This window comes from Hemiscyllium ocellatum, chromosome 34 (assembly GCF_020745735.1).
Source record: "Hemiscyllium ocellatum isolate sHemOce1 chromosome 34, sHemOce1.pat.X.cur, whole genome shotgun sequence".
In the NCBI taxonomy this organism is placed as follows: domain Eukaryota; kingdom Metazoa; phylum Chordata; class Chondrichthyes; order Orectolobiformes; family Hemiscylliidae; genus Hemiscyllium; species Hemiscyllium ocellatum.
The window spans coordinates 23,880,386-23,905,181 of NC_083434.1; the positions used below are offsets into that span (position 1 = coordinate 23,880,386).

The 24,796-nt window shown below is 42.3% G+C and overlaps 1 protein-coding gene across 1 annotated transcript in view; it reads left to right on the forward strand.

The window, feature by feature from the left end:
- Positions 1–1,692: 1,692 nt before the first annotated feature.
- capn7 (calpain 7) overlaps positions 1,693–24,796 on the forward strand; it is a 50,923-nt gene continuing 27,819 nt past the window's right edge. The window contains exons 1-8 of the mRNA XM_060850274.1: positions 1,693–1,878; positions 4,241–4,349; positions 4,562–4,725; positions 4,860–4,927; positions 17,485–17,688; positions 18,182–18,268; positions 19,855–19,981; positions 20,847–20,932. Of these exons, the coding sequence (XP_060706257.1) occupies positions 1,777–1,878; positions 4,241–4,349; positions 4,562–4,725; positions 4,860–4,927; positions 17,485–17,688; positions 18,182–18,268; positions 19,855–19,981; positions 20,847–20,932 (947 nt within the window). The 5' untranslated portion in view covers positions 1,693–1,776. The remainder of the gene's footprint in view (positions 1,879–4,240; positions 4,350–4,561; positions 4,726–4,859; positions 4,928–17,484; positions 17,689–18,181; positions 18,269–19,854; positions 19,982–20,846; positions 20,933–24,796) is intronic.

Genomic DNA, 24,796 nt, shown 5'->3' on the forward strand with positions numbered 1-24,796 from the left:
AGGTCAGGTTATCATGAAGGACTCACCTTCTCAACCTATCCCCTCATCTGAGGCATGGTGATCCTCATGTTAAATGCTTCTCTCCAGTGAGGGAGCAGCCCTGTGGTCCAGTAGGATTATGGTGCTTTTACCTTAACTGTTTAAAAAAAAGTAAAAAGCAATTTTCACTTTTGAAAATTATGCATTTCTTTCTGGAAATAGGGTACAGAATTCATGTATTCCCAACTGTAAAAACAAGTGGAAGACAAGAGGAAGATTCTTGAATTGTGAGTTATTAAATCACAGTATTCCTTAACCTCATGTGGCAAATGTGGTACATAAGAAACAAATGAAATAGGAGTTTACCACATGTTCCGTAAGGGTGGGGATTTCAGAGTGAATATAAGCAGCTTATACTTACAAGGAGGATATTAGTGCTTACATCTATTACAATTAGCCTATTGTCAGATTATTGTACTACTGCTGTGCATGAGAAACCTGCATTACCACTGGTTTCAGTCAATTAACAGACATTAGTGGTGGAATTAAACATCGGCACACTTCTGCTATTCCACCCTTAGTTGTTTTCATAATTTTTTGATGACTGGCATTCTGCTACTCACAGAACAAAAGCACAGCAGGGGACCCACCTGCTATAAGGTAAATACAATAACATCCGAACAAGTCAATCGTGTGACAAGATATCACAATCATGCACCACATGGTTAAAACATCATAAGACCCAGGATCCAGGAATAACTCCAGCCAGAATGCAGAACAATCGAATGGACAGGCAGTGCTTTAGTTTAAAATCTTATAGAATGGCTGGGAGGATTCTTGCGGAACGGTAGTAGTACATGTAGATGATGTGTCCCTTCCTCCACACCAGAAAGCCTGAGATCACAATCCTACCTTTGCTAGAGGTGTGTCGTGAAATATCTGGTTGGTTTAAACATATCCATACACTTGTAGTGCCTTCGACTGCAGCAATCAGAACTGCACCTGTCACTAGTATCAATCTGGATTGAAGTCATAAGAGTCATACAGATGTACAGCACAGAAACAGACCCTTTGGTCCAACTTGCCCATGACGACTGAAATCCTAAATAAATCTAGTCCCATTTCCCAGTATTTGGTCCATATCTCGCTCAACCCTTCCTATTCATGTACCCGTCCAGATGTCTTTTAAATGTTGTAATTGTACCAGCCTCCAGCACTTCCTCTGGCAGCTCATTCCCCACACACACACACACATGCTCTGCAAGAAAAAGTTACCCATTGGGTCCCTTTTAAATCTTTCCCCCACCCCACCTTTGCCCTGTAATTTTGGATTCCCCTAACCTGGGAAAAAGAACTTGTACTTTGTGGTTTATTCGATGTTTGGCTCCCACATGCCCTTTTAGTAAACAACACCATTGGATATTTTCTCATCAACCTGTCCTGCAAAGTTGCTACACACCTCTAGTGGGACTGGAACCTCCTGACCCAGGGGCTGGGACACTACCACTGCCCCCCACAGCCCTTACTGATGTGAACATGCCTAATTTCGGTTTCATTTTGTCCACTGCTCCCTCCCTCTAAAAGAGTAAATATTTTTCATTCCTAATTTGGGAACAGCCTTGCCACCCTGCACCAGCCAATGAGGAAAGAGTCTCTGCTCACCCCCTCCCCAGGGGTCAACCGGAAGTGGAAGTAGTTGCTGTGACCCCGGGAGGCGGGGAGGTGTTGGCGGAGGACGGTGTTCCTCTCTCTCTCTCACTCACCGTGGTCCCGGGATAGAGGGGCGGCACTACCACCATGGACCCGAGTGCCCTGGAGCAGGACGCCGTCAGGTTTGCCCAGGTGGCGGTGAGGAACGATCAGAGCGGCCGCTTCAAGGAGGCCGTGTTTTATTACAAGGTGAGCCCCGGGGCCGGGTCGTCAGCACCACCCCCCCCACCCCCGGGGCCAGGGTCTGTCTCTGACACCCCGTCCCCCGGGGCCAGGGTCTGTCTCTGACCCCCAACCCCCCTGGAGCCAGGGTCTGTCTCTAACATCCACACCCCAGGGGGCCAGGGTCTGTCTCTGACCCCCTCACCCCCGGGGCCAGGCTCTGTCTCTGACACCCCGTCCCCCGGGGCCAGGGTCTGTCTCTGACCCCCAACCCCCCTGGAGCCAGGGTCTGTCTCTAACATCCACACCCCAGGGGGCCAGGGTCTGTCTCTGACCCCCTCACCCCCGGGGCCAGGCTCTGTCTCTGACCCCCACCCCCCCTAGAGCCAGGGTCTGCCTCTAACATCCACCCCCCACTCCCACCCCAGGGGGCCAGGGTCTGTCTCTGACACCCCGTCCCCCGAAGCCAGGGTCTGCCTGTGACCCCCTCCACCTCACCCCTGATGGCTATGGTCTGATCTGTTACCTCCTGGGGGTTAGGGTCTCTCTGTGACTCCCCCAGTCCGGGAGCTACCGTCTGTCTGTCTCACATATCCCACTGTCAGGGTCTAGGGTTTGACTTATCACCACCCAGGGGACAGGGTCTCTCTGTGGCAGCACCCCCCGCTCCCCCCACACTCCAGGATCAGGGTCTGTCTGTCACCCCGTGGGGGGCCAGGGTCTGTCTTTGTTCCCCCCCTCCCCTCCCCAACCATGGGGGGCCATGTTCTGATCTCTTATTTGTCACCTCACAGGGGCTAGGGTCTCTATGTGACCCCCAGTCCGCAAGCTAGGGTCTGACTGTCACACACCCCACCCCCACCCCCCACCGGGGGCCAGTAGTCTGTAGGTGCCCCCTTCCCTCCTGGCACAGGGTGCCTGTCAGCCCCCCCCACCTCCCTGGGTCTAGGGTCTGTCTTTCATAGCATCCCATCCCCCAGATCTAGGATTGATCTGTCACTCCCCACCCCTGAAGAGGCGAAGGTCTGTCTATGATCCTCGGGAAGGGGAATGTCACAGCCCCCCACCACCCCCCGGCTGAGAGAGGAAGGGGGCTGCCTGTTAGTGCCCATTTGTTGCGAATTTCCTGTTTGTCAAAGGGAAAGAGCTTTCAGTGATTGATTGCTAAAATCGTTTTGCTGCCATCTCAATTAAACTACGGCAGTGGTCAGAAGATTTCTCCCCTCGAAACTGCATTTGCCTATTGCCTGCTGCTAAAAGCTAACGTAAGTGGTTACAGTTAAGTCATTGATACAGATGATGCATTGATACAGATTTAATTTCTGTTCTCACAGAAGCAACCTTTCAATCTTGACTCAGTGGTAACACTGACGTCTGAGTCTGAAATAAGAGTTGAAATTCAGTCCGAACACTTTAAACATTCAATTGGATTGTGCTAATAATCAGGGTTGTTCATCCAAAGAGAATCTCAAATCTCCAGTTTGTGAGTTGGGAAATTTAAGTCCAGTCCATTAAATCCATGCCAACACATCGCCTTGCACCATCAACATCGTATGGGTCAACATTGACCACAGATTTTGAACTAGCACTGTAGACAAGAAGAAAGGCGGCTCAGTGGTTAGCACTGCTGCCTCACAGCACCAGGGTCCCAGGTTCGATTCCAGCCTCAGGCAGACTATTTGTGTGCTCAGGCAGACTATTTGTGTGGAGTTTGCACATTCTCCCGTGTTTGCGTGAGTTTCCTCCGGGTGCTTCGGTCTCCTCCCACATGTGCAAGTCAAGTGAATTGGCCATGTTAAATTGCCCATAGTGTTAGGTGCATTAGTCAGAGGGAAATGGGTCTGAGTGGGTTACTCTTTGGAGGGTCAGTGTGGACTGGTTGGGGCGAAGGGCCTGTTTTCACTGTAGGGAATTTAATCTTTAAAAAAAAAAGGATGTTGGGATTTCTGGATCATGTGGCACACTTCTCGACTCTTGAAAACCTTTCCTGCCATCTTTTTAAGGCAGCGTTTGTTGCCTATCCCAAGGCATTTGAAATGTGTAGCTGACTTGGCCATCGCGGACGATGATTAAGAGTCAACCACATTGACCTGGGTCTAGATTTATGACACTGTTCAAGGAAAAACAGAAAAACGTGCCCAGATTTCTTGGCTGATGTTTAACGCATATCTACCTTCACCAGCACAATTCATCTGTTCATTACATCTTTCTTTTGTGGGGATAGATTTTGTAAACATTCACTGCTACATTTCCTAGAAGTCAAAACTCTTCAAGTATTTTGTTTGTGGATGGCATGTAGAAATATAGTCATTCTTTTATTTCTGTTTGGAAGTTTGCATCAAGAAAGCGCCAACTTCTGTGTCTACTAAAACTAGTATATATTTTGTAGGAAGCTGCTCAAGCGTTAATATGCGCTGGCATCGCTGGCTCAAAGTTGGATGGTATTCAGGAGAAAATAACCGAGTACATGGACCGTGTGCAGGCTCTTTATTCTGCAGGTGAGTACAACTTGCATTAAGAATATGAATAACTCATATTACATCATAGTATGGCTGACCAAAATAAGTTGGGTCGTGCACAGTGGAACTTGAAATGTGTTCTGGCATTTGGTTTTTAGCCATCGATTTTTACAATGATGTTTTGAAAATGTATGTATTCTAAAATGGGGGAAAACGTGTTCAGAGCTGTAAATTGTTCCATGTTTGCAAAGTTCAAGTACAGGCCCACAAAGGAGATCCTCTCAAATCAAAGCAGCAGATGGATCTAGAACGTGCACACTTCCTGGTCACGCAAGCATTCGATGAGGATGAGAAGGGCAATGCCGATGAAGCTGTGGAGCTCTACACTGAGGCTGTTGAATTGTGCCTGAACACTGTGAGTAAACTATAGAATCATAGATCAAATTGGAACATGAACGTCCATGTTAAGTTGTATGTATGTGACCAAATGTACTTCAAGGAACAATTGGAGTAAAGAGTTAAGCATATACACTGTATATTTCATCCTAGGCTAATGAGACCTCTGATCAAACACTGCAGGGTAAATTGAAGCAATTAGCTCGACAAGCACTTGACAGGTGAGTCATTTTTTGCTCTCTGGCAGATCTACTTGTGAACTTTTCTACATATCGAAACAGAACAATTCCCTTTCAGGCAAACCTTGCATACAAAGCCTAACAGTACTCTGAGTGGCTGCTGTACAACATTCTCTTAGATTGTAATACTGCACCTTAATCCCAAACAGTTAAAAAATATCACTATTCTGAGTGAGGTATTATCTACTGTTGAAATATAGCTCCAGTTACTGTTTTGCCAGGGATTGGTTTGGACACATTATTTCATTTGAGCCAGAACTATCCTAATAGGAATACAAGTCATATCAATACAATAGTTTGTTTTTATCTAGATGTAAACCCTGTACAATGCTCTGATCTCCTGAGTCCAAGTAGCGCCCTTCCTTATCTTGGCAAGGATCCTTGCTTGCTCTTCAGTGCATTCAGATATGACCAATTTCAGTCTGAAGTACCTCAGTTATACTTGTGTATCATACTTGGTATGAAATATTTTTTGATTACCAGAGAAGGCGAATTGAAGTCAGTTACATGCTGCTTCAACTTCTCTAAGAATAATGCATTTAGGTTAAAATAATTGAGACATAGCTTCTTGGAATGTTGTCCTGTAGAGATCATGTTTCTTTTGAAGAAACTAATCCTGTTAAGCTGTAATGTTTTATTTTGGTTTTAAGAACTTTTGTTGATTAAGTTATTTGATTACCAACTGCTTTACTGCAAATTAAATTTCTTGGTTTTCAAAATGATCCATGAATTTATGAAAGCAAGTTTGGATTAAGGATTCCTGTAGGGGCGAGCTCTAGGTGAGGCCTGTTTTCATTTTTATGAGGTGATGTTATCTCAATATTACAGTGAAAATTCTTTACTGCAATAAGAGAGTAGCACTTTTTGGCAATGCATGTCCTTATACAGGTTGGGAAAGCAATGTCATTTGGAGATGGGTACAACATTCCATTCCATCGATAAACATTTAGTAATGAAAGCCTTGCATTAACGTAGCATCTGTCTTGACCAATAGTTCAATAGTGCTTTATAGTTTTTGAAATGTAGTGACTGTCAACAACAGCAGCTCATTTTCATGCAGTAAGTTCCACGTAAATAATCTGTTTTTCTGATGTTTTTTGTTTCACCCTACTCACTTAATGCTCGCGCATCAGTACTTCCAAAACATTCACAAAAGTTAAAGATTTAATCCAGTTACTCAAAATCCCCAATTTACCTGCCTGACACACACAGATTAACAAAGTACACTGACTAAGTTTCTATGTTTAACAAGACACCACTCTTTATTACAAATAGGTCAGTTCTAACCACTAGCGAGCAAATAAGCCTAGTCAATTGAAGTCTTAACTTAACCTCTATTCCTCCTTAAACCCCAACACACATGCAGATAGACTTGGACAAACAACAAAGAAGTGGTGGGGATGGGAAAAAGATATTAGAGTCATAGAGTTGTACAACATGGAAACAGATCCTTAGGTTTGATACATCCATGCTGAGCAGTTTTCCTAAATTAATCTAGTTCCATTTGCCAACATTTGACCTATATCCCTCTATATCCTTCATATTCATATATCCATCCAGATGCCTTTTAAATGTTGTTATTGTACCAGTTTCCACTGCTTCCTCTGGCCCCTCCTTGCATATACGCACCACTCTCTGTGTGGAAAAGTTGCCTCTGAGTTCCCTTTTAAATCTTTCCCCTGTCAACTTAAATCTATGCCCTCTAGTTTTGGACTCTGCCCATCCCAAGACAATAAACTTTGTCTATTCACCTTATCTATACCCCATGTTATTTCATTGACCTGTATAAAGTCACCCCTCAGCCTCCAATGCTCCAGGGAAAATAGCCCCAGCCAATACAACCTCTCCCTATAGCACAAACCCTCCAAACCTGATAACAGCCTTGTAAATCTTTTCTGAACCCTTTCAAGTTTTACAACATCCTTCCTAAAACAGGGACACCAGAATTGCATACAGTATTGCAAATGTCCTGTACAGCCGCAACATGACTTCTCAATTCCTCTCTCAATGCACTGAACAATAAAGGCAAGCATACCAAACACTGCCTTCACTTCCCTATTTACCTGCGACTCCACTTTCAAAGAACTATGAACCTGCACTCCAAGGTCTCCTTGTTCACCAATACTCTCCAGGATCTTGAGAAATAAGGCTGGGCAGGTGACTGATGTGTCAGTGGGGGAGCCAGCGATTGTAATTCTATTAGTTTTAAAATAGTAATGGAAAAGGATAGACAGGATCCAAGTTCTCAGTTGGAGGAAGGTCAACTTTACCGGTTTAAGCAAGTAACTTCAAATGTTGAGTGCAATTGTTCACAGGTAAAGAGACGAATGAAAAGTGGAAAACCTTCAAAAATGTGATTAAGAGTCCAGAAACAGTATGTTCCTCTTTGGGTTAAAGGCAAGTCTGGTAGGTGTAAGGAATGCTGGATGACTAAAGAAATTGAGGTTTTGGCCACGGAAAAGAACGAAGCATACATATAGACAGTAGAGATTGAGTGAAACTCCACAACAGTATAAAGGCAGTAGGAGTATACCGAAGAGGGAAATCAGGATGGCAAAAAGGGGACATGAGATAGCTTTGGCAAATAGTGTTAATACATTAAAGACAAAAGGGTAACCAGAGAGAAAATAGGATCCCTCAAAGATCAGTAAGGCAGCCTATACATGGAACCACAGGAGATAGGGAAGATACTAAACAAGTATTTTGCATCAGTGTTTTCTGTGGAGAAGGGCATGGAAGATGCAGAATATAGGGGAGAAAGATGGTGACATCTTGAAAAATGCCCATATTATAGAGCAGGTGGTGCTGGATGTCTTGAAACACAGAAAGTTAGATAAATCCCAGGACCTGATGAGGTGTATCCGAGAACACTGGGAAGCTAGCAAAGTGATTGCTGGGTCCCTTGCTGTGATATTTGTGTCATCAAAGTCACAGGTGATGTGTTGGAAGACTGAAGGTTGCTAACATGGTGCTACTTTTTAAGAAAAGTGGTAAGGGAAAGCCAGGTAAGTGTAGAGCAGTGAGCCTTGGTGGGCAAGTTGTTGGAGGGAATCCTGACGGGCAGGATTTGCATCTATTTGGAAAGGCAACGACGATTTGAGATAGTCAACATGGCTTTATGTGTGGGAAATCATGTCTCAAACTTGAGTGAGTTTTTTTTTTGAAGAAGCAACAAAGAGGATTGAAGAGGGCGGAGTGCTGGACGTGATCTATATGGATTTCTTTAAGGCATTTGACAAGGTTCCTCATGGGAGACTGGTTAGCAAGGTTAGATTTCATGGAATACAGGGAGAACTAACCATTTGGATACAGAGCTGGCTCAAAGGTAGAAGACAGAGGATGATGGTGGAGGGTTGTTTTTCAGACTGGAGACCTGTGACTAGTGGAGTGCCACAAGGATCAGTGCTGGGTCCACTGCTTTTTGTCATTTATATAAATGATTTGGATGCGAGCATAAGAGGTATAGTTGGTAAGTTTGCAGGTGACACCAAAGTTGGAGGTGTAGTGGACAGCAAAGAAGGTTACCTCCAGATTACAACAGGATCTTGATCAGATGGACCAATGGACTGAGGAGTGACATGAAATTTAGTTTAGATAAATGAGAGGTGCTGCATTTTGGAAAGGCAAATCAGGGGAGGACTTATGTACTTAATGGTAAGGTCCTGGGGAGTGTTGCTGAACAAAGATCTTGAAGTGCAGGTTCATAGTTCCTTGAAAATGGAGTTTGAGGTAGACAGGATAGTGAAGACAGTATTTGGTATGCTTGCCTTTATTGGTCTGTGCATTGAGTTAAAGGAGTTGGGAGGTCATGTTGCAGCTGAACAGGACATTCGTTCAGCCACTTTTGGAATATTGTGTGCAATTCTGGTCTTCTCCTCTAGGAAGGATGTTATGAAACATGAAAGAGTTCAGAAAAGATTTACAAGGATGTTGTCAGGGTTGGAGGGTTTGAGCTATAAGGAGAGGCTGAATAGGCTGGTGCTGTTTTCCTTGGAGCGTCAGAAGCTGAGGGGTGACTTCGATAAAGTACAGATTTGAGAAGGCCCAGGAAATCCCTTGTGGACTCAGACCTGTAAGTCTCTCTTGGTTCGTCCTGGAGATTCTACTCTTTGGTGGTCTGGAATAAAAATCTCTTACAGACAGTTTAGTTTAATTTTAGTCTTCCCCTTTATTTACCAATAGCATCACTGTTACAATATAACACTGACACCTATAAGTCAGGCTAGCTAAGGTTTTAAAACTTTAGAGTAGGGTACCAACTGTTCTTTTAAGAGCCCTCACAGGCTACTCCACTCTTCTGTCACAAACAGGCTTTCTTTATACAAAAAGATTACAAAAACACTGCATGCTCTTAATTAGACAGATAACAGTGGAAAAGCAATAATTCATAAGGAAGAGAAGTTAATTGACAGGTCTGTGCACGATTAATTGATCACTCCTACAGACCCTTAGTCATCCATCAGGTGGGAAAAACAGATCCAGCTGAGACAGGCGCCTGGTGGCGAGATAAGTGTCTATCATAAAGACGTATCTTTCCAAACTAAGTGGTAGAGGTTATAAGGTAACATTGCACAGCTGGCATGTCAGAGATCATTGTTTTACAAAATGGCTTCTTAGCAAGGAGGGCAAACGTTGACCATAAAATGGCTTCCTGACAGATTGTCTCAGAATCTCTTCAATGTTAGGTTTAGAATATTTTTTAACTTAATTGCAGACTTCTGCTTTGTATCTTAAGCACAGAATCATTCTGTCGCTGAGGCTGAAATGTTACCTTAAGGTTAAGTTTTAAATGATTCATTAGTCTCAAATTAAGCATACTTTCTTTTCAAGGTTGTGATTCAAATTCAAGTAAGACATAAGATCTGACTAGTTAGAGTTGAAAGTGGGGCAGTCATGGTATGTAAGAACAGCAAGTAAGTTAAAGCTTCATTAATAGTACCTTTTACAGAGTTTGCATTTCATAATCAGCGATAGCTACTCAAAATCATCATAATGGCCCAAAATGCAATTAAATTCAAAAGTTTCAATCCTTAGCAAGTAAGTATGCATTCGAATCAGACCACTGAGTTAATTCTGTATGGCTTTGGCCATCTCAGCACTAAAATGATCTCTCTCTCGCGTCCTTTTGAACACCCAGGGCAGGGACTGTAACGTAAAAAAGTTTTTCCCTTGCAAGGGTAATAACAGATCCTATCAATAAGAATGGATTGACTGTTAATTACAAGGCTTTTAATATGCTTACACAATGATATCAACTCCAACATCAGAATCAAACGCTGTCATTAATTTTACAAGTGAACATCCGTGAATGTTATCACTCTGTCTCCTGTTTACTCAGATTCATTGATGTTAACTGCTGAAAATGTGTTGCTGGTTAAAGCACAGCAGGTTAGGCAGCATCCAAGGAACAGGGAATTTGACGTTTCGGGCCAGAGCCCTCCATCAGGAATGAGGAGAGGGTGCCAGGCAGGCTAAGATAAAAGGTAGGGAGGAGGGACTTGGGGAGGGGCGATGGAGATGTGATAGATGGAAGGAGGTCAAGGTGAGGGTGATAGGCCGGAGTGGGGTGGGGGCGGAGAGGTCAGGAAGAGGATTGTAGGTTAGGAGGGCGGTGCTGAGTTCAAGGGAATCGACTGAGACAAGGTGGGGGGGAGGGGAAATGAGGAAACTGGAGAAATCTGAGTTCATCCCTTGTGGCTGGAGGGTTCCCAGGCGGAAGATGAGGCGCTCTTCCTCCAACCGTCGTGTTGTTATGTTCTGGCGATGGAGGAGTCCAAGGACCTGCATGTCTTCGGTGGAGTGGGAGGGAGAGTTAAAGTGTTGAGCCACGGGGTGGTTGGGTTGATTGGTTCGGGCGTCCCAGAGGTGTTCCCTGAAGCGTTCTGCAAGTAGGCGGCCTGTCTCCCCAATATAGAGGAGGCCACATTGGGTGCAGCGGATGCAATAGATGATGTGTGTGGAGGTGCAGGTGAATTTGTGGTGGATATGGAAGAGGCAAATGTTCTTAGCTGTTTTAGAACATTCTGTTATCACTGGATGTGAACAGATGTTTTTATCTTCTGTACATCCTGTGTTCCACCTTTTGTGGCCAGACGCCTCCCTGCCTGGCCTGTTTATTTTCTAGTGTGCAGCAAATGTGTTCTATAATTCAGCATTATATTTAGTCTAAATGCTTAACGACAAGTTTTAAGGCTGTATATTTTCTCAACCTTTATAGAGGTTTTTTAAAATCCTGAGGGGCATCAATAGCGTAAGTAGGCACGGTCTTTTCCCTGGTGTGGGGGAGTCCAGAACAAGAGGCATAGGTTTAGGGTGAGATGGAAATGATTTAAAAAGGGACCTTGGGCAACTTTTTCACATAGAAGGTGGTGCTTGTATGGAATGAGCAGCCACGGGAAGTGCTAGAGGCTGGTACAATTACAACAGTTAAAAGGCATACTGATGGGTAGATGAATAGGAAGGATGTAGATGGATATGGGCCAAGTGCTAGCAAATGGGCCAGATTAATCAAGGATACCTGGTCGGCATGGATGAGTTGGACTGAAGGGTCTGTTTCGCTGCTGTACATCTTAAAAGTATAGAAGTTGTGCCTTGATTTTCCTTTTCAAAATGCATCACCTCACATTTATCTGATTTTTAAATTCCATCTGCCACTCCTTGGCACATCTGATCAAGATCCCGTTGTACTCTGAAGAAACCTTCGCTATCCACTGGACCTTCAATTTTAGTGTTATTTGCAAACTTACTAACTGTACCTCCTATGTTTACATCCAAATCATTTATATAAATGATAAAAGCAGTGGACCCAGCACTGATTCTTGTGGCACTCCACTGGTCACAGGCCTCCAGTCTGAAAAGTAATGCACCACCACCACCCTCAGTCTTCTACCTTTGAGTCAGTTCTCTTTCCAAATGGCTATCCAAATCCAGGAGATCTAACCTTGCTCACCTGTCTCCCATGAGGAGCTTTGTCGAATGCTCTATGAAGTCCATATAGATCACGTCCATCACTCCGCCCTCATCAATCCTCTTCGTTACTTCAAAAAACTCAATCCCTAAGTCAGTGAGACACAAGTTCTCATGCACAAAGCCATGTTGACTATCACTAATCAGTCCTTGCCTTTCCAAATACATGTAAATCCTGTCCCTCAGGATTCCTTGCAGCAATTTGCCCACCATCAATATCGGCTCACTGGTCTGTAGTTTCCTGGCTTTTCCTTACCCCTTTCTTAAAAAGTGGCAGCATGTTAGCTAACCTTCGGTCTTCCAGCCCCTCACCTGTGACTATCAGTGACACAAATATCTCAGCAAGGGGCCCAGCAGTCACTTCACTAGCTTCCCACAGAGTTCTCAGGTACACCTCATGAGGTCCCAGGGATTTATCCACCTTTATGCATTTTAAGGTCCAGCACCACCACCTGTATAATTTGGACATTTTTCAAGATGTCTCTATTTATTTCCCAATGTTCTCTATCTTCCATATTCATCTCCACATAAACACTGATGCAAGATACTCATTTAGTATCTTCCCCCATCTCCTACAGTTCCACACATAGGCTGCTTGGTTGATCTTTGAGAGACCCTATTCTCTCTCCAGTTGTCCTTTAGTCCTTCATGTATTTGTAAAAACCCTTTGGATTCTCCTTAACCCTATTTGCCAAAGCTATCTCATGTCCCCTTTTTGCTCTCCTGATTTCCCTCTTAAGTATACTACTGCCTGTATACTCTTTTTAGGATTCACTCGATCTCTGCTATCTATACTAGACATATGCTTCCTTCTTTTCCTTGACCAAAACCTCAATTTCCCTTAACATCTAGCATTCCCTACATCTGCCATGCTTGCCTTTCACCCTAACAGGCACATAGTGGACCCTCATTGTCTCATTTTTGAAGGCTTCCTATTTTTCAGCCGTCCCTTAACCTGTGTACATCTGCCCCAATCAACTTTTGAAAATTCTTTCTTTATACATCAAAATTAGCCTTCCTCCAACTTTAACTTTTAGATCCTGTCTATTCTTTTTCGTCACTGTTTCAAAACTAATTGAAGTATGGTTGCTGGCCCCTAAAGTGCTCCTCTACTGATACCTCAGTTACCTGCCCTGTCTTACTTCTGAGGAGTAGGTCAAGTTTTGCACCTTCTCTGGTAGCTACATCCACATACTGAATCAGAAAAATCTCTTATACACACTTAACTAATTCCTCTCCATCCAAACCCTTAATACTATGGCCATCCCAGTCTGTGTTTGGAAAGTTAAAATCCCCTACCATAACCACCCTATTATTTTTACAGATAACTGAGATTGCATTACAAATTTTGTTTCTCAATTTCCTGCTGACTATTGAGGGATGTATAATACAGTCGCAGTAAGGTGATCATTCCTTTCTTATTTCTCGATTCCACCCAAATACTTACCTGGATGTAATCCCAGGAATATACTGTCTAAGTACAGCTGTAATGTTAGCTCTAATCAAAAATGCCACTCCCCCTCCTCTCCTGCTCCCCTTTCTATCCTTCCTATAGCATCTATACTGTGGAACATTAAGCCTCCAGTGCTATGCATCCCTGAGCCACATCTCTCTGATTGCTATGATATCCCAGTTTCATGTTCCCAACCATACCCAGAGTTCATCTGACTTATCTGTTTGGCCTCTTTCATTGAAATAAATGCAGTTTAATTTATCAGTCCTGCCTCGTTCTCTGCTTAGTTCCTGCTTGCCCTGACTGTTTGTTTGACTTGCCCCTTTTCCCAACTATACAAGTCTTAGACTGATCTTTTTCCCCCCGTTTCCCTTCCTCTTTCCCCCCACACCACCTTTATTAGTTTAAATCTTCCTGAGCAAATCTCCCAGCCAGTACATTAACCCCCTTCCAATTCAGGTGCATTCTTTCCTTGTTGTGCAGGTCACTTTTATCCCAACAGAGATTCCATTGATCTAAAAATGTTAAATCTTGTCCCCTGCACCAGCACCTCAGACACTAATTCATCTGCTCTATCCTCCTATTCCAATCCTCAGTGTGTTGCACCAGGAGTAATTCAGATATTCCTCCTTTTTTAAATTCTTGCCTAAATTATTATATTGTCTCCTAATCCTTTTCCCTTCTTATGTCGTTAGTTCCAATGTGTACAACGACCTCCTGTTGGTCCCACTCCGTTCAAGAATATTCTACACCCTCTCCAAGATGCCCTTGATCCTAGCACCAAAGAGGCAGCACATCAGCTGTCAGCTGCAGAATCATCTGTCTGTACCCCTGACTAGACAATCCCTATTACAATTTATCACTTGAAACCTCGCAAATCCCTTAATACCTGAAGTCTGGCTGTCAGTGCTGCATTCCTCTGTGAGTCCACCATCCCCTATATTTTCCAAAACAGCATACTTATTTGAGATGGGGATAGCTACAGGAGACTCCTGCCTCCCTCTCCTACCTTCCTGGAGGTAACTCATCTACCTGACTGTATCTTCGATTTATCCTCCTTTCTGCAACTGCCAGCCATCACACCCCCTAACTCCTGTAAATTCCTGATTGCCGCTGATCCATGTGGTCCAACAGGATTTGCAGCCAAACACACTTCCTGCAGACATAATCATCAGTAATGTGGAAACTCTCCCTAATCTCCCACGTCCAACAGGAAGAGCACACCACTCCACTAAAGGCCATGTTTTTACCTTAACAATCTACAGACCCAAAAACTGCACAGCTTTACTGCTGTAAAAACATTGGCTGAGGCTAACTTAGAACCTGTGTTTTTATATTTTTTAATGTTTAATTGAGACAGGTCTCAGTAAAATCATATAATCAAAAGAGAAACCACTCTATTCACTGTTGTAGATTTACAAAAAAAAGTAAGGTTTTATTTAAAAACTAGCCACTTAGCTGCTCCCCTGCTGTGAGCTCTCCCACACAGGTTTCTCCAAGGTCAGTTGTGAATTCCGCTGACTGTTAATTTTTCTGAGATGAACTCAGATGTCCAGAGATACTTGCTGCCAAACAGCAGAGGCAGTGATTCTAGGTGAACACAGTTTGATTGCACCAGTCCATAGAATTCGATGAGGTCTCAGTTGCCGCCTCGAGTTCTTCTTTTCAAGTCCTTTAAGTTATTTACTGCAGACAGGGCACTTGATGGACTAATTGTGTGGTTTCTGTCACTGATTCGAGGCAATAATTTATTGACTAGTGAATAGTCAATAGTCAGCTGTCTTTTCAATTCTTTGGTATCTGTCTGCAAGGGGAGAGAGGTTTTTTTTAAAAGAGTTGAAGAGTTTCTGATTAGATTAGATTAGATTACTTCCAGTGTGGAAACAGGCCCTTCGGCCCAACAAGTCCACACCGACCCGCCGAAGCGCAACCCACCCATACTCCTACATATACCCCTTACCTAACACTACGGGCAATTTAGCATGGCCAATTCACCTGACCCGCACATCTTTGGACTGTGGGAGGAAACTGGAGCACCCGGAGGAAATCCACGCAGACACGGGGAGAATGTGCAAACTCCACACAGTCAGTCGCCTGAGGCAGGAATTGAACCCAGGTCCCTGGCGCTGTGAGGCAGCAGTGCTAACCACTGTGCCACCGTGCCGCCCGAACTGCTCTATTGTTCACAAACAGGCTGTCTGCCTGCCCAGGAGTGAGAAAGTTGTTGTCATGGTAATGACTCCTGACCCACTCGGTGGGCCTGATTTTTAAAAAAACAAATTGATATGTTGTATCTGGGTAAAAGCTGTTCTGAACACACACCTACACCCATAGTGCTGACTTTACTAAGGCATAATAATTTGATTGGAGTAAGAGAAATGTATGGCACAGAAAGAGGTCACTTGGCTAATTGTATCTGTGCTACGTGAATCCCACTTTGCAGTATTTGGTCCATAGCACTGTTGGTTATGGCACTTAATGTGCATATCCAGGTACCTTCTCAAATGTGTTGAGGATTTCTGCTGCGCAGATCCCTACCATCCTCTTGGTTAAAAAAAACTCCTCATCTTCCCTCCAGTTTTTCCATGAATAACTTCAAATTGATACCTCCCCTTCACCAGTTCTCACATTTCTTATCTAGCTTGGCCCCTTAAAAGCTTGTGCATTTCAGTCTCCCTTTATTCTTCTATGTACCATGGATAACAACCTCAACCGATCCAATCTTTCCTGTATTGTTTTATTTCCAGTTCTGACAAAATCCTTGTAAATCTTCTCTCTACCTTCTTTCATGCACTTACATACTTCCAGTAATAAGATGACCAGAACTGCACAATATTCAAATTATGGCCTAAAATCTAGGTAGCACTACCTCCTGGCTGTTTTATTTTATACCTCAACTATTAACAAATTCTATGTGCCGCCTTAACCACCTTTATCACTCCATCCTACTTTTAGGGATCTGTGGATATATACGCCAAAGTTCTTCATTTCCTCTACACTTCTCAATATTCTCATTTATTAGGTATTCCTTTGCCTTCTTGACCCCCTGCATCTCACCCCTCTCCTCTCCAGATTGACTTCTGTTTGCCCCATTTTTCTGGCCATCTCATCAGTGCAGACTCTTATTGCAATCTACTGGTGTCCTCTTCATTATTGGCCAAATGGCCCTTTTTTTGTGTAATCTGAAAACTTCTCATTTAAGTCCCAATCATTGATTAAAAACCTAGTTTTAAGCCCTGTGCTAACTCCCCCTGGATATATTCTTCCATTTCCATTATGTCAACAATGACCTTTTATTTCATGCCACTGAGCTTACTTTGTACCCAGGTTGTTACATTCTTCAAAGTCTTAAGGATTTTTTTTATCACTGCCGTGTCGCACCTTGTCAAAGTCCTTGTTAAAATCCATGTAGACCACTTCAAGTTCATGAACTTCTCTTAAAACTTCTATGCTGGCTATCCTTGATTAATCAGTACCTTTCTATCATGTCTTTCAAATTGATTCCAGTAATTTGCCTACTGCTGGCTTGAAGTGGTTTGGTCTATCTCTCATTCCCCTTTGAAACAAAGGTACATAATATTGGCCAGGGCTATGGATTTTTTTTTATATTATTGAGAGCACACTTAGGGGTCTCAGTTACAAATCTCATCTAGAAGACAGCATAGCTACCAGTTTAGCACTTCAACTCTGTACTGCTGGAGTATCAGTCTAGATCCCTGGAGTGAACCATTGAGTTCAACCAAGATTTGCTGTGCTCTGAGCCACTGCTGGCATTATTATTTATGTTTGGAATATAAACATTGCTGGCTCTTTTGTCAAGGTAATTTAGGATGGGACATAATTGTGATGAGTTGACTTACAAATAGCTGCAACCATGTGGTGAAGGTTCCCTCTCAGAGCTGCTATTGTAGGAGGTCTGGGATTTTAACCCAGTAATCCTAAACAAATATCAATATATTTCTAAATTAGGTTATTTGAGAGTTAAAGGGAAAAGGTTAAAGGTGATGTTCCCATTAACCAGTGCCCTTATGCTAAAAGGTGGACAACATAAGTTTGGGAATTGCAAAAGCTTTTTTTTGTTTGTAATTTTGTCTTTTTTTTAATCTTATTTCCCATCTAGAGCTGAAGCGTTAAAAGACTCTGCACCCAAAGTTCCTGTAGAAAAGAAGCATGGTGTGGGTAAACCAAGTCAGCCAGTTCGATCCTTCCAGCCACTGGGATCGGATTTTACACTGAATGATAAACCACTCATATCTAGAGTTCAGGGTGTTGAACAGTCATCCCATGGCCAATTTTACTCACCAGAAGAAATCGAGGTGCTACGGTGAGAACACCTTAAAATCATCTCTGTACAGTATTGACTTCAGGCATAACTTAATGATTAGAATAAAAGAGCTTTCATTTATATAGCACTCTTTATGGTTTTGGGCTGTGCACCTCTATGACTCTACAACATCTCAAAACATTTGAAGAGCCAGGGAAGAGCCTTTAAAGATTAGCCACTGTTGTAACATCTGAATCATACCAATTAATTTGTGCATAATACAGCCCCACGTAATTGGTCTTATTTTAAAACTTCATGCCTTTAATGGTACAAGCACTCTAATTTAAACTTTTTGACTGATACTGCACTGCGTGGTTAGGCAATCAAATGGAGTAATTTTTTTTTAAAGAGTGCATCGGTCCTTTTTTTTGAAGTAAATTATTTTTCAATGTACTCGATAAGGTAGCTTTGACAGATGATAACGTTGAACCAATGTATTATTTAAATCTTTTTATTGTTTGATTTTGATGCTTACCAATTGATTTTCTTTCAGAAAAACGTCAAAGATCAATGGAATTGAATATGTGCCTTTCATGAGTGTGGATCTGAAAGAGCGATTTGCATTTCCAATGCCCTTCTCGTAAGTTTGTGTTTCTGATGTAAAACGTACTTTTGGAAATCTAAGAGCTCCTAATACATAGTTTTTCAATTTTGCAACATTCAGTACATGTAAGGGAATTTTATTTTTTCAGTCCTTGCAATGTGTTTACAAATTGGGAATTTAGGATTTACACTTGGTCCACCTAAATGCAGGACACATTCTCCTTTGTGATGCTATGAGTAAATGATTCTAGAAAGACTAATTCCATCTATTATTACAGTAAAAATCATGGGGCTCTTCAACTTTAACATGAAAATTTAATGTTGAAGTTTTGGAATCCTCTGACCTGTCTCAGAAAGATCTGGAATGCTTTGAAGATAAATTGGGAAAATAGTACATTAATTTACAAATTAATCAAGGAATTGAAATGTTTTACTGTTTTAATAAACAACTTCTTTAGGTGCTCAGTAGTTCTTCACAGAATAATAGCATCCAGCTGATGAATGCCAAAAAATTACAATACAAAAATAGTTGATACTTTTTATTCACGACTTACCTGCAACAACAGATGGGAAACCTGGGCTATTGAAAACTGTTGAGTATTTATTCTAGTTTTTAATTCCTGCTGCAGGAATATGTATTCTATCTTGGCAGAAACCATACACTATATATTACGTGGTAGAAGGAAAACAAAATTGCATTCACATAGCACCGTTGCATCCATGGGACCCGTTAAGTGTTTTTGCAATGTAGTCAACTGTTGTAAGAAACATGACACTCAGTATGAGCATAGCAAGGTCCCACAACAGCAGTGAGAATAATACACAGATAATTTGTTGATGTTGCTTAAGGGAAAAATACTCCTGTGGTTCTTCAAATAGTGCCATGAAAGCTTTTAACATCTCATATGCATTCTGTCCCCTCTGACATTTTAGCATTTCTTCAGTGCATTTTGAAATGTCAATTTTAGGGATTGTATTAAATTTCTGGAATGGGCTTGAATTTACAATGTTGACTTAGACCAGAGTGCTGCCGCTAAATCAAGATTGAATTTTATGGAACTTCTGTGTTTCAAAACAGTTTATAATCTGGCTTGCCATGAGTAATATCATGGGAGATTTATATTTATAGAAAATGAGGGAGTGTTTATTCTGTCTCCCTGCAGGTATTAAACACCAGACTTTGTTCCTGCTGCAAAACAATTTTTTTTTTAAAAAAGCGATTACTGTCAGTTAAGCGGCAGTCTGAAATTAAGATTTTCCTTCATCAAGCTCTTGAATTTATTGACCAGATGTTCTTTATATTTAACAATTATGTTGTAACCAAATGATTTGGATAAATTATGATATAAACAGGTACAGTCTCCCTCAAGTCTTGCACTCAGTTTAAGAAGTTTACATTCACCTTTGCCTATGCTCTGGTCTCTGGCTAGTGTGTATTTAACATTTTTGAAACTTTTGATTTCCTTCTGTAAATCAATCCACCATCTCTGCATCTAAGTTAGTATTGACATCAACTTTGTCTGAGTCATTATCTTAAATTCCATCCTCAACTACTATCCACAAAAATGACTACCTCATCAGCCCATTGGCTGGCTTTTCAAAGTCTTTTTTTTCTCCCCCCAGGGACAAAGCAGGCAAGCTGGTATTATCACCAAAGCAGAAAGCATTGTTTTCCCGGTGGGTGCGACCAGATGACTTCTGCAACAACCCTACAATGATTTATACTGTATCTAGTTTTAGTATAAAACAGGTCAGTATATTTAAGGTCAACTTTTCTGTTCACATTTAAACAACGTCATTGTTAGATTTCAAAAGAGTGGTGTCGCCCAATTCCATTTAGTCTGATTTCAAACCAGTGAATTCTTTCACTAAAAGGCTGGTGGAATCCATGGAAATTTACCATAGAGGGACGTGGAGTTTGTCATTGGATAGATTCAAGACCGAGAATGATAGATTCCGTGATCGTGACATTATCAAAGAATATGGGGAAAATGACATTGAAATAGAAGGTCAGCAATGATCTAGTTGAATGATAGAGCAGGCTGGAGGGGCCAGCTGGCCACCGGACTCCTATCTTTGGTGTTCCTAACTCAGCAATCCTATCAATACTGGAAATTCTCTTTTTCCCCATGAAAGCTGTGGATGCTAGGAGCCATTGTAAAGTTTTAAAACTATAAATGATCGATTGTTGGCAAATAAACACCCTTTGAGATACCAAACTGCAGCAGAGAAATTAATTTCACATCAAGATCAGGCGTGATCTAATGTAAATGGCATAGCACACGAGAATGATCCACTTAGTTTTGAATGCCCAAAACAAGTGAAAAATGTCAGTGTAGTTTTGCCTGCTTGCCTTTATGAATGATGTATTATGTATGAACAGGCTCTCCAGTTGCACTGATGTTTGTAGTTTTCGTAACAGTTCTGTAACATTAGATGCAAGAATTCAAATACTGCAGCATGTCATGACTGCCTCCTGCATGTGGTGCATTGGAAAACATAATCTGCAAGTGAGGATCCTTCTTTCTCAGTTTGGTAATGCGTTAAATGGCTGTTTATCAATTCAAAGTATTTAAATGGTCACAGAGATTAATTTCTAAAACATTCATTTTCAGACTGTGGTATCTGACTGTTCCTTTGTGGCCTCTTTAGCCATTGGGGCTGCATATGAAAGACGTTACAATAAAAAGTTGATCACAAGGTATTCAACCATCTTCTTGCATGATTATATTTTAAAGAACTGCTTTTAACAGATCGTTAGTAACTGGTCACATGTCCCATTTGGCCTTCTCCAGCTCAATGACTGTTAGCATTCCTGTTGACTACCTTCTGTGCTAATGGGCCTACATGGTTCATGTTGCTGCGACCATGTACATAGGGAGATATTTTGAATATCTTACCCACAATACAGCACCAGTCATGAATGATGGATCACAGTGGAAGATGCATTGATTTGTAGGAGATTAGTGACCTGCAATAGCCAATAGTGCCACACAGTTACAATGTAGATTTGTACCTGTTGTTCTGCATTCAGTTAGTTCCACATTTTAACATAAGGATTCAATAGAAATGTTGAGTGGAAGTTGGGTATATCCTTCAAGAAAGTGAAATTCAGCGAGTGATTCCAGACTGCTCCCAAATTCCCATTAACAGTTAGTTATAGAGTCATAGAGGTGCACAGCATGGAAATAGATCCTCCGGTCCAACTCGTCCATGCTGACTAGATATCCCAGCCTAATCTAGTCCCATTTACCAGCACTTGGCCCATATCCCTCTGAAACCTTCCTATCCCTAAACCTATGCCCTCTAGTTCTGGACTCCTCCCACCCTAGGGAAGAAACTTTATTTACTTACCCTATCCATGCCCTCATGATTTTATAAACCTCTATAAGGTTACCCCTCAGCCTTCAACGCTCCAAGGAAAATAGCCCCCCAGCCTATTCAGCCTCTCTCTATAGCTCAAACCCTCCAACCCTGGCAACATTCATTTTAAATCTTTTTTGAACCCTTTCAAGTTTCACAACATCCTTCCAACAGGAAGGAGACTAGAATTGCACACACTACTCCAAGTGGCCTAACCAATGTCCTGTACAGCTGCAAAATAACCTCCCAACTCCTATACTCAATGCTCTGACCAATAAAGAAAATCATGCCAAATGCTTTCTTCACTATCCTATTTACCTGTGACTCTACTTTCAAGGAACTATGAACCTGCATTCCAAGATCTCTTTGTTCAGCATCATTCCCTAGGACCTTACCATTAAGATTTGCTTTTCCAAAATGCAGCACCTCACAATTCTCTAAACTCCATCTGTCACTCCTCAGGCAATTGGCCCACCTAATCAAGATCCCACTGTAATCTGAGCTAACCTTCTTCGCTGTCCACTCCACCTCCAATTTTGGTGTCATCTGCAAACTTACTAACTGTACCTCCTGTGTTCACATCCAAATCATTTGTATAAATGGCAATAAATCGTGAACTCGACATTGATCCTTGTGGCACTCCACTGGTCACAGGCTTCCGGTCTGAAAAACAACTCTCCACCACCACCATCCTCTGTCTTCTACAGTTTCCACACTGTAAGTTATCTTATCTAATCTAATCTAACCTTTCCACTCAGTCTCCCATGGGGTACCTTGTCACATGTCTTACTGAGGTCTGTATAGATCACGACCTCTGCTCTGCCATCATCAATCCTCTTTGTTACTTTTACAAACAACTCAGTCAGATTCGTGAGACATGATTTTCCACACAGTAAAAACAAGGGCTGCAGATGCTGGAAACCAGATTCTAGACTAGAGTGGGCTTTTGCCCGAAACGTCGATTTTCCTGCTCCTCGGATGCTGCCTGAACTGCTGTGCTTTTATAGCATCACTCTAGTCTAGAATATGATTTTCCACACGCAAAGCCATGTTGACTATCCCTAATAAGTCCTTACCTTTCCAAATACGTTAAATCCTGTCCCTCAGGATTCCGTCCAACAACTTGTCCACCACTGACATCAGGCTCATCAGTCTATAGTTCCCTGGCTTGTCCTTCCCACCTTTCTTAAATAGTGATACCACGTTAGTCAACCTCCAGTCTTCTGGCACCTCACCTGTGACTATCGATGATACAAATATCTCAGCAAGAGGCCCAGCGCTCACTTCCCTAGCTTCCCACAGTGACCTGCTCAGGTCCTGGGGATTTATCCACCTTTTTGTGTTTCAAGACACCCAGCACTTCCTCCTCTGTAATATGGACATTTTTTTCATGATGTCACCACCTATTTCCCCGCATTCTATATCTTCCATGTCCTTCTCCACAGTAAATACTGATGCAAAATACTCATTTAGTATTTCCCCCATCTCCTGCGGCTCCACATAAAGATGCCCTGCTGGTCTTTAAGGGACCCTCTTCTCTCCCTAGTTACGTTAAGGACAAAAGGGTATTTGTAAAAACCCTTTGGATTCTCCTTAACACTATTTGCCAAAGCAATCTCATGTCCCCCCTTTTGTTTTTGTCCTCCTGATTTCCCTCTTAAGTGTACTCCTACTGCCTTAATACTCTTCTAAGCATTCACTCAATTTCTCCTGTCTATACCTGACTTTTGCTTCCTTCTTTTTCTTCACAAACCCTCAATTTCTCTGGTCATCCAGCATTCCCTACACCTACCAGCCTTTCCTTTCATCCTGACAGGAATATACAATCTCTGGACTCTCGTTATCTCATTTCTGACGGTTTCCCATTTTCCAGCCGACCCTTTACCTGCGAACAGCTGCACCCAATCAGCTTTTGAAAGTTCTTGCCTAATACTGTCAAAATTAGCCTTCCTCCAACTTAGAACTCCAGTTGTTAAATCTGGTCTATCCTTTTCCATCACTATTTTAAAATTAATAGAATTATGGTCACTGGCCCCAAAGTACTCCCCCACTGACACCTCAGTCTCCTGCCCTGCCTTATTTCCCATGATTAGGTCAAGTTTTGCACCTTCTCTAGTAGGTACATCCACATATTGACTCAGAAAATTTTCTTGTACAAGCTTAACAAATTCCTCTCCATCTAAACCTTAGCACTATATGGCAGTCCCAGTGTATGTTTGGAAAGTTACAATCCCTTACTATAACCACCCTTTATTCTTACAGATAACTGAAATCTCCTTACAAATTTGTTTCTCAATTTCCCTCTGACTATTAGGGGTCTATAATACAATCCCAATAAGGTGATCATCCCTTTCTTCTCACTTCTACCCAAATAAATTCCCTGGATGTATTTCTGGGAATATCCTCCCTCAGCACAGCTGTAATGCTATCCCTTATCAAAAACTCCACTCCCCTTCTCTCTTGCCTCCCTTTCTATCCTTCCTTTCACATTTATATCGTGGAATATTAAGCTTCCCGTCCTGTCCATCCCAGAGCCACGTTTCTGTAATTGCTATGATATCCCAGTCCTGTGTTCCTAACCATGCCCTGTATTCATCTACCTTCCCTGTTAGGCCTCTTGTATTGAAATAAATGAGTTTAATTTATTAGTTCTACCTTGTTCTCTGCTTTGTTCCTGCCTGCCCTGACTGTTTGACTTGCTTCTTTTCTCAACTGTACCAGTCTCAGATTGATCACTTTCCTCAGTATCTCCCTGGGTCCCACTTCCCCTCCTTATTGGTTTAAATCTAGTACATCTCCCTGCCAGTATATTAGTTCCCTTCCAATTCAGGTGCAATCCATCCTTCTGGGGCCACCTCTACCCCTGAAGAGATTACAATGATCCAAAAATATGAATCCTCCTTCCATACACCAAATCTTCAGCCAAGCATTCATCTACTCTATCCTCCTATTCCTACCCTCACTAGCTCGTAACGTTGGGAGTGATCCAGATATTACTATCCTTAAGGACCTTCTTTTCAAATTCCTGCCTAATTTTCTATATTCTTCCTCCAGAAACTCATCCTTTTCCCTTCCTATGTCATTGGTACCAATGTGTACAATGACCTCCTGCTGGTCCCTCTCCCTTTTGAGAACATTCTGCACCCATTCTGAGACATTCTTGATCCTGGCACCAGGGAAACAACACGCCATTCTGATATTT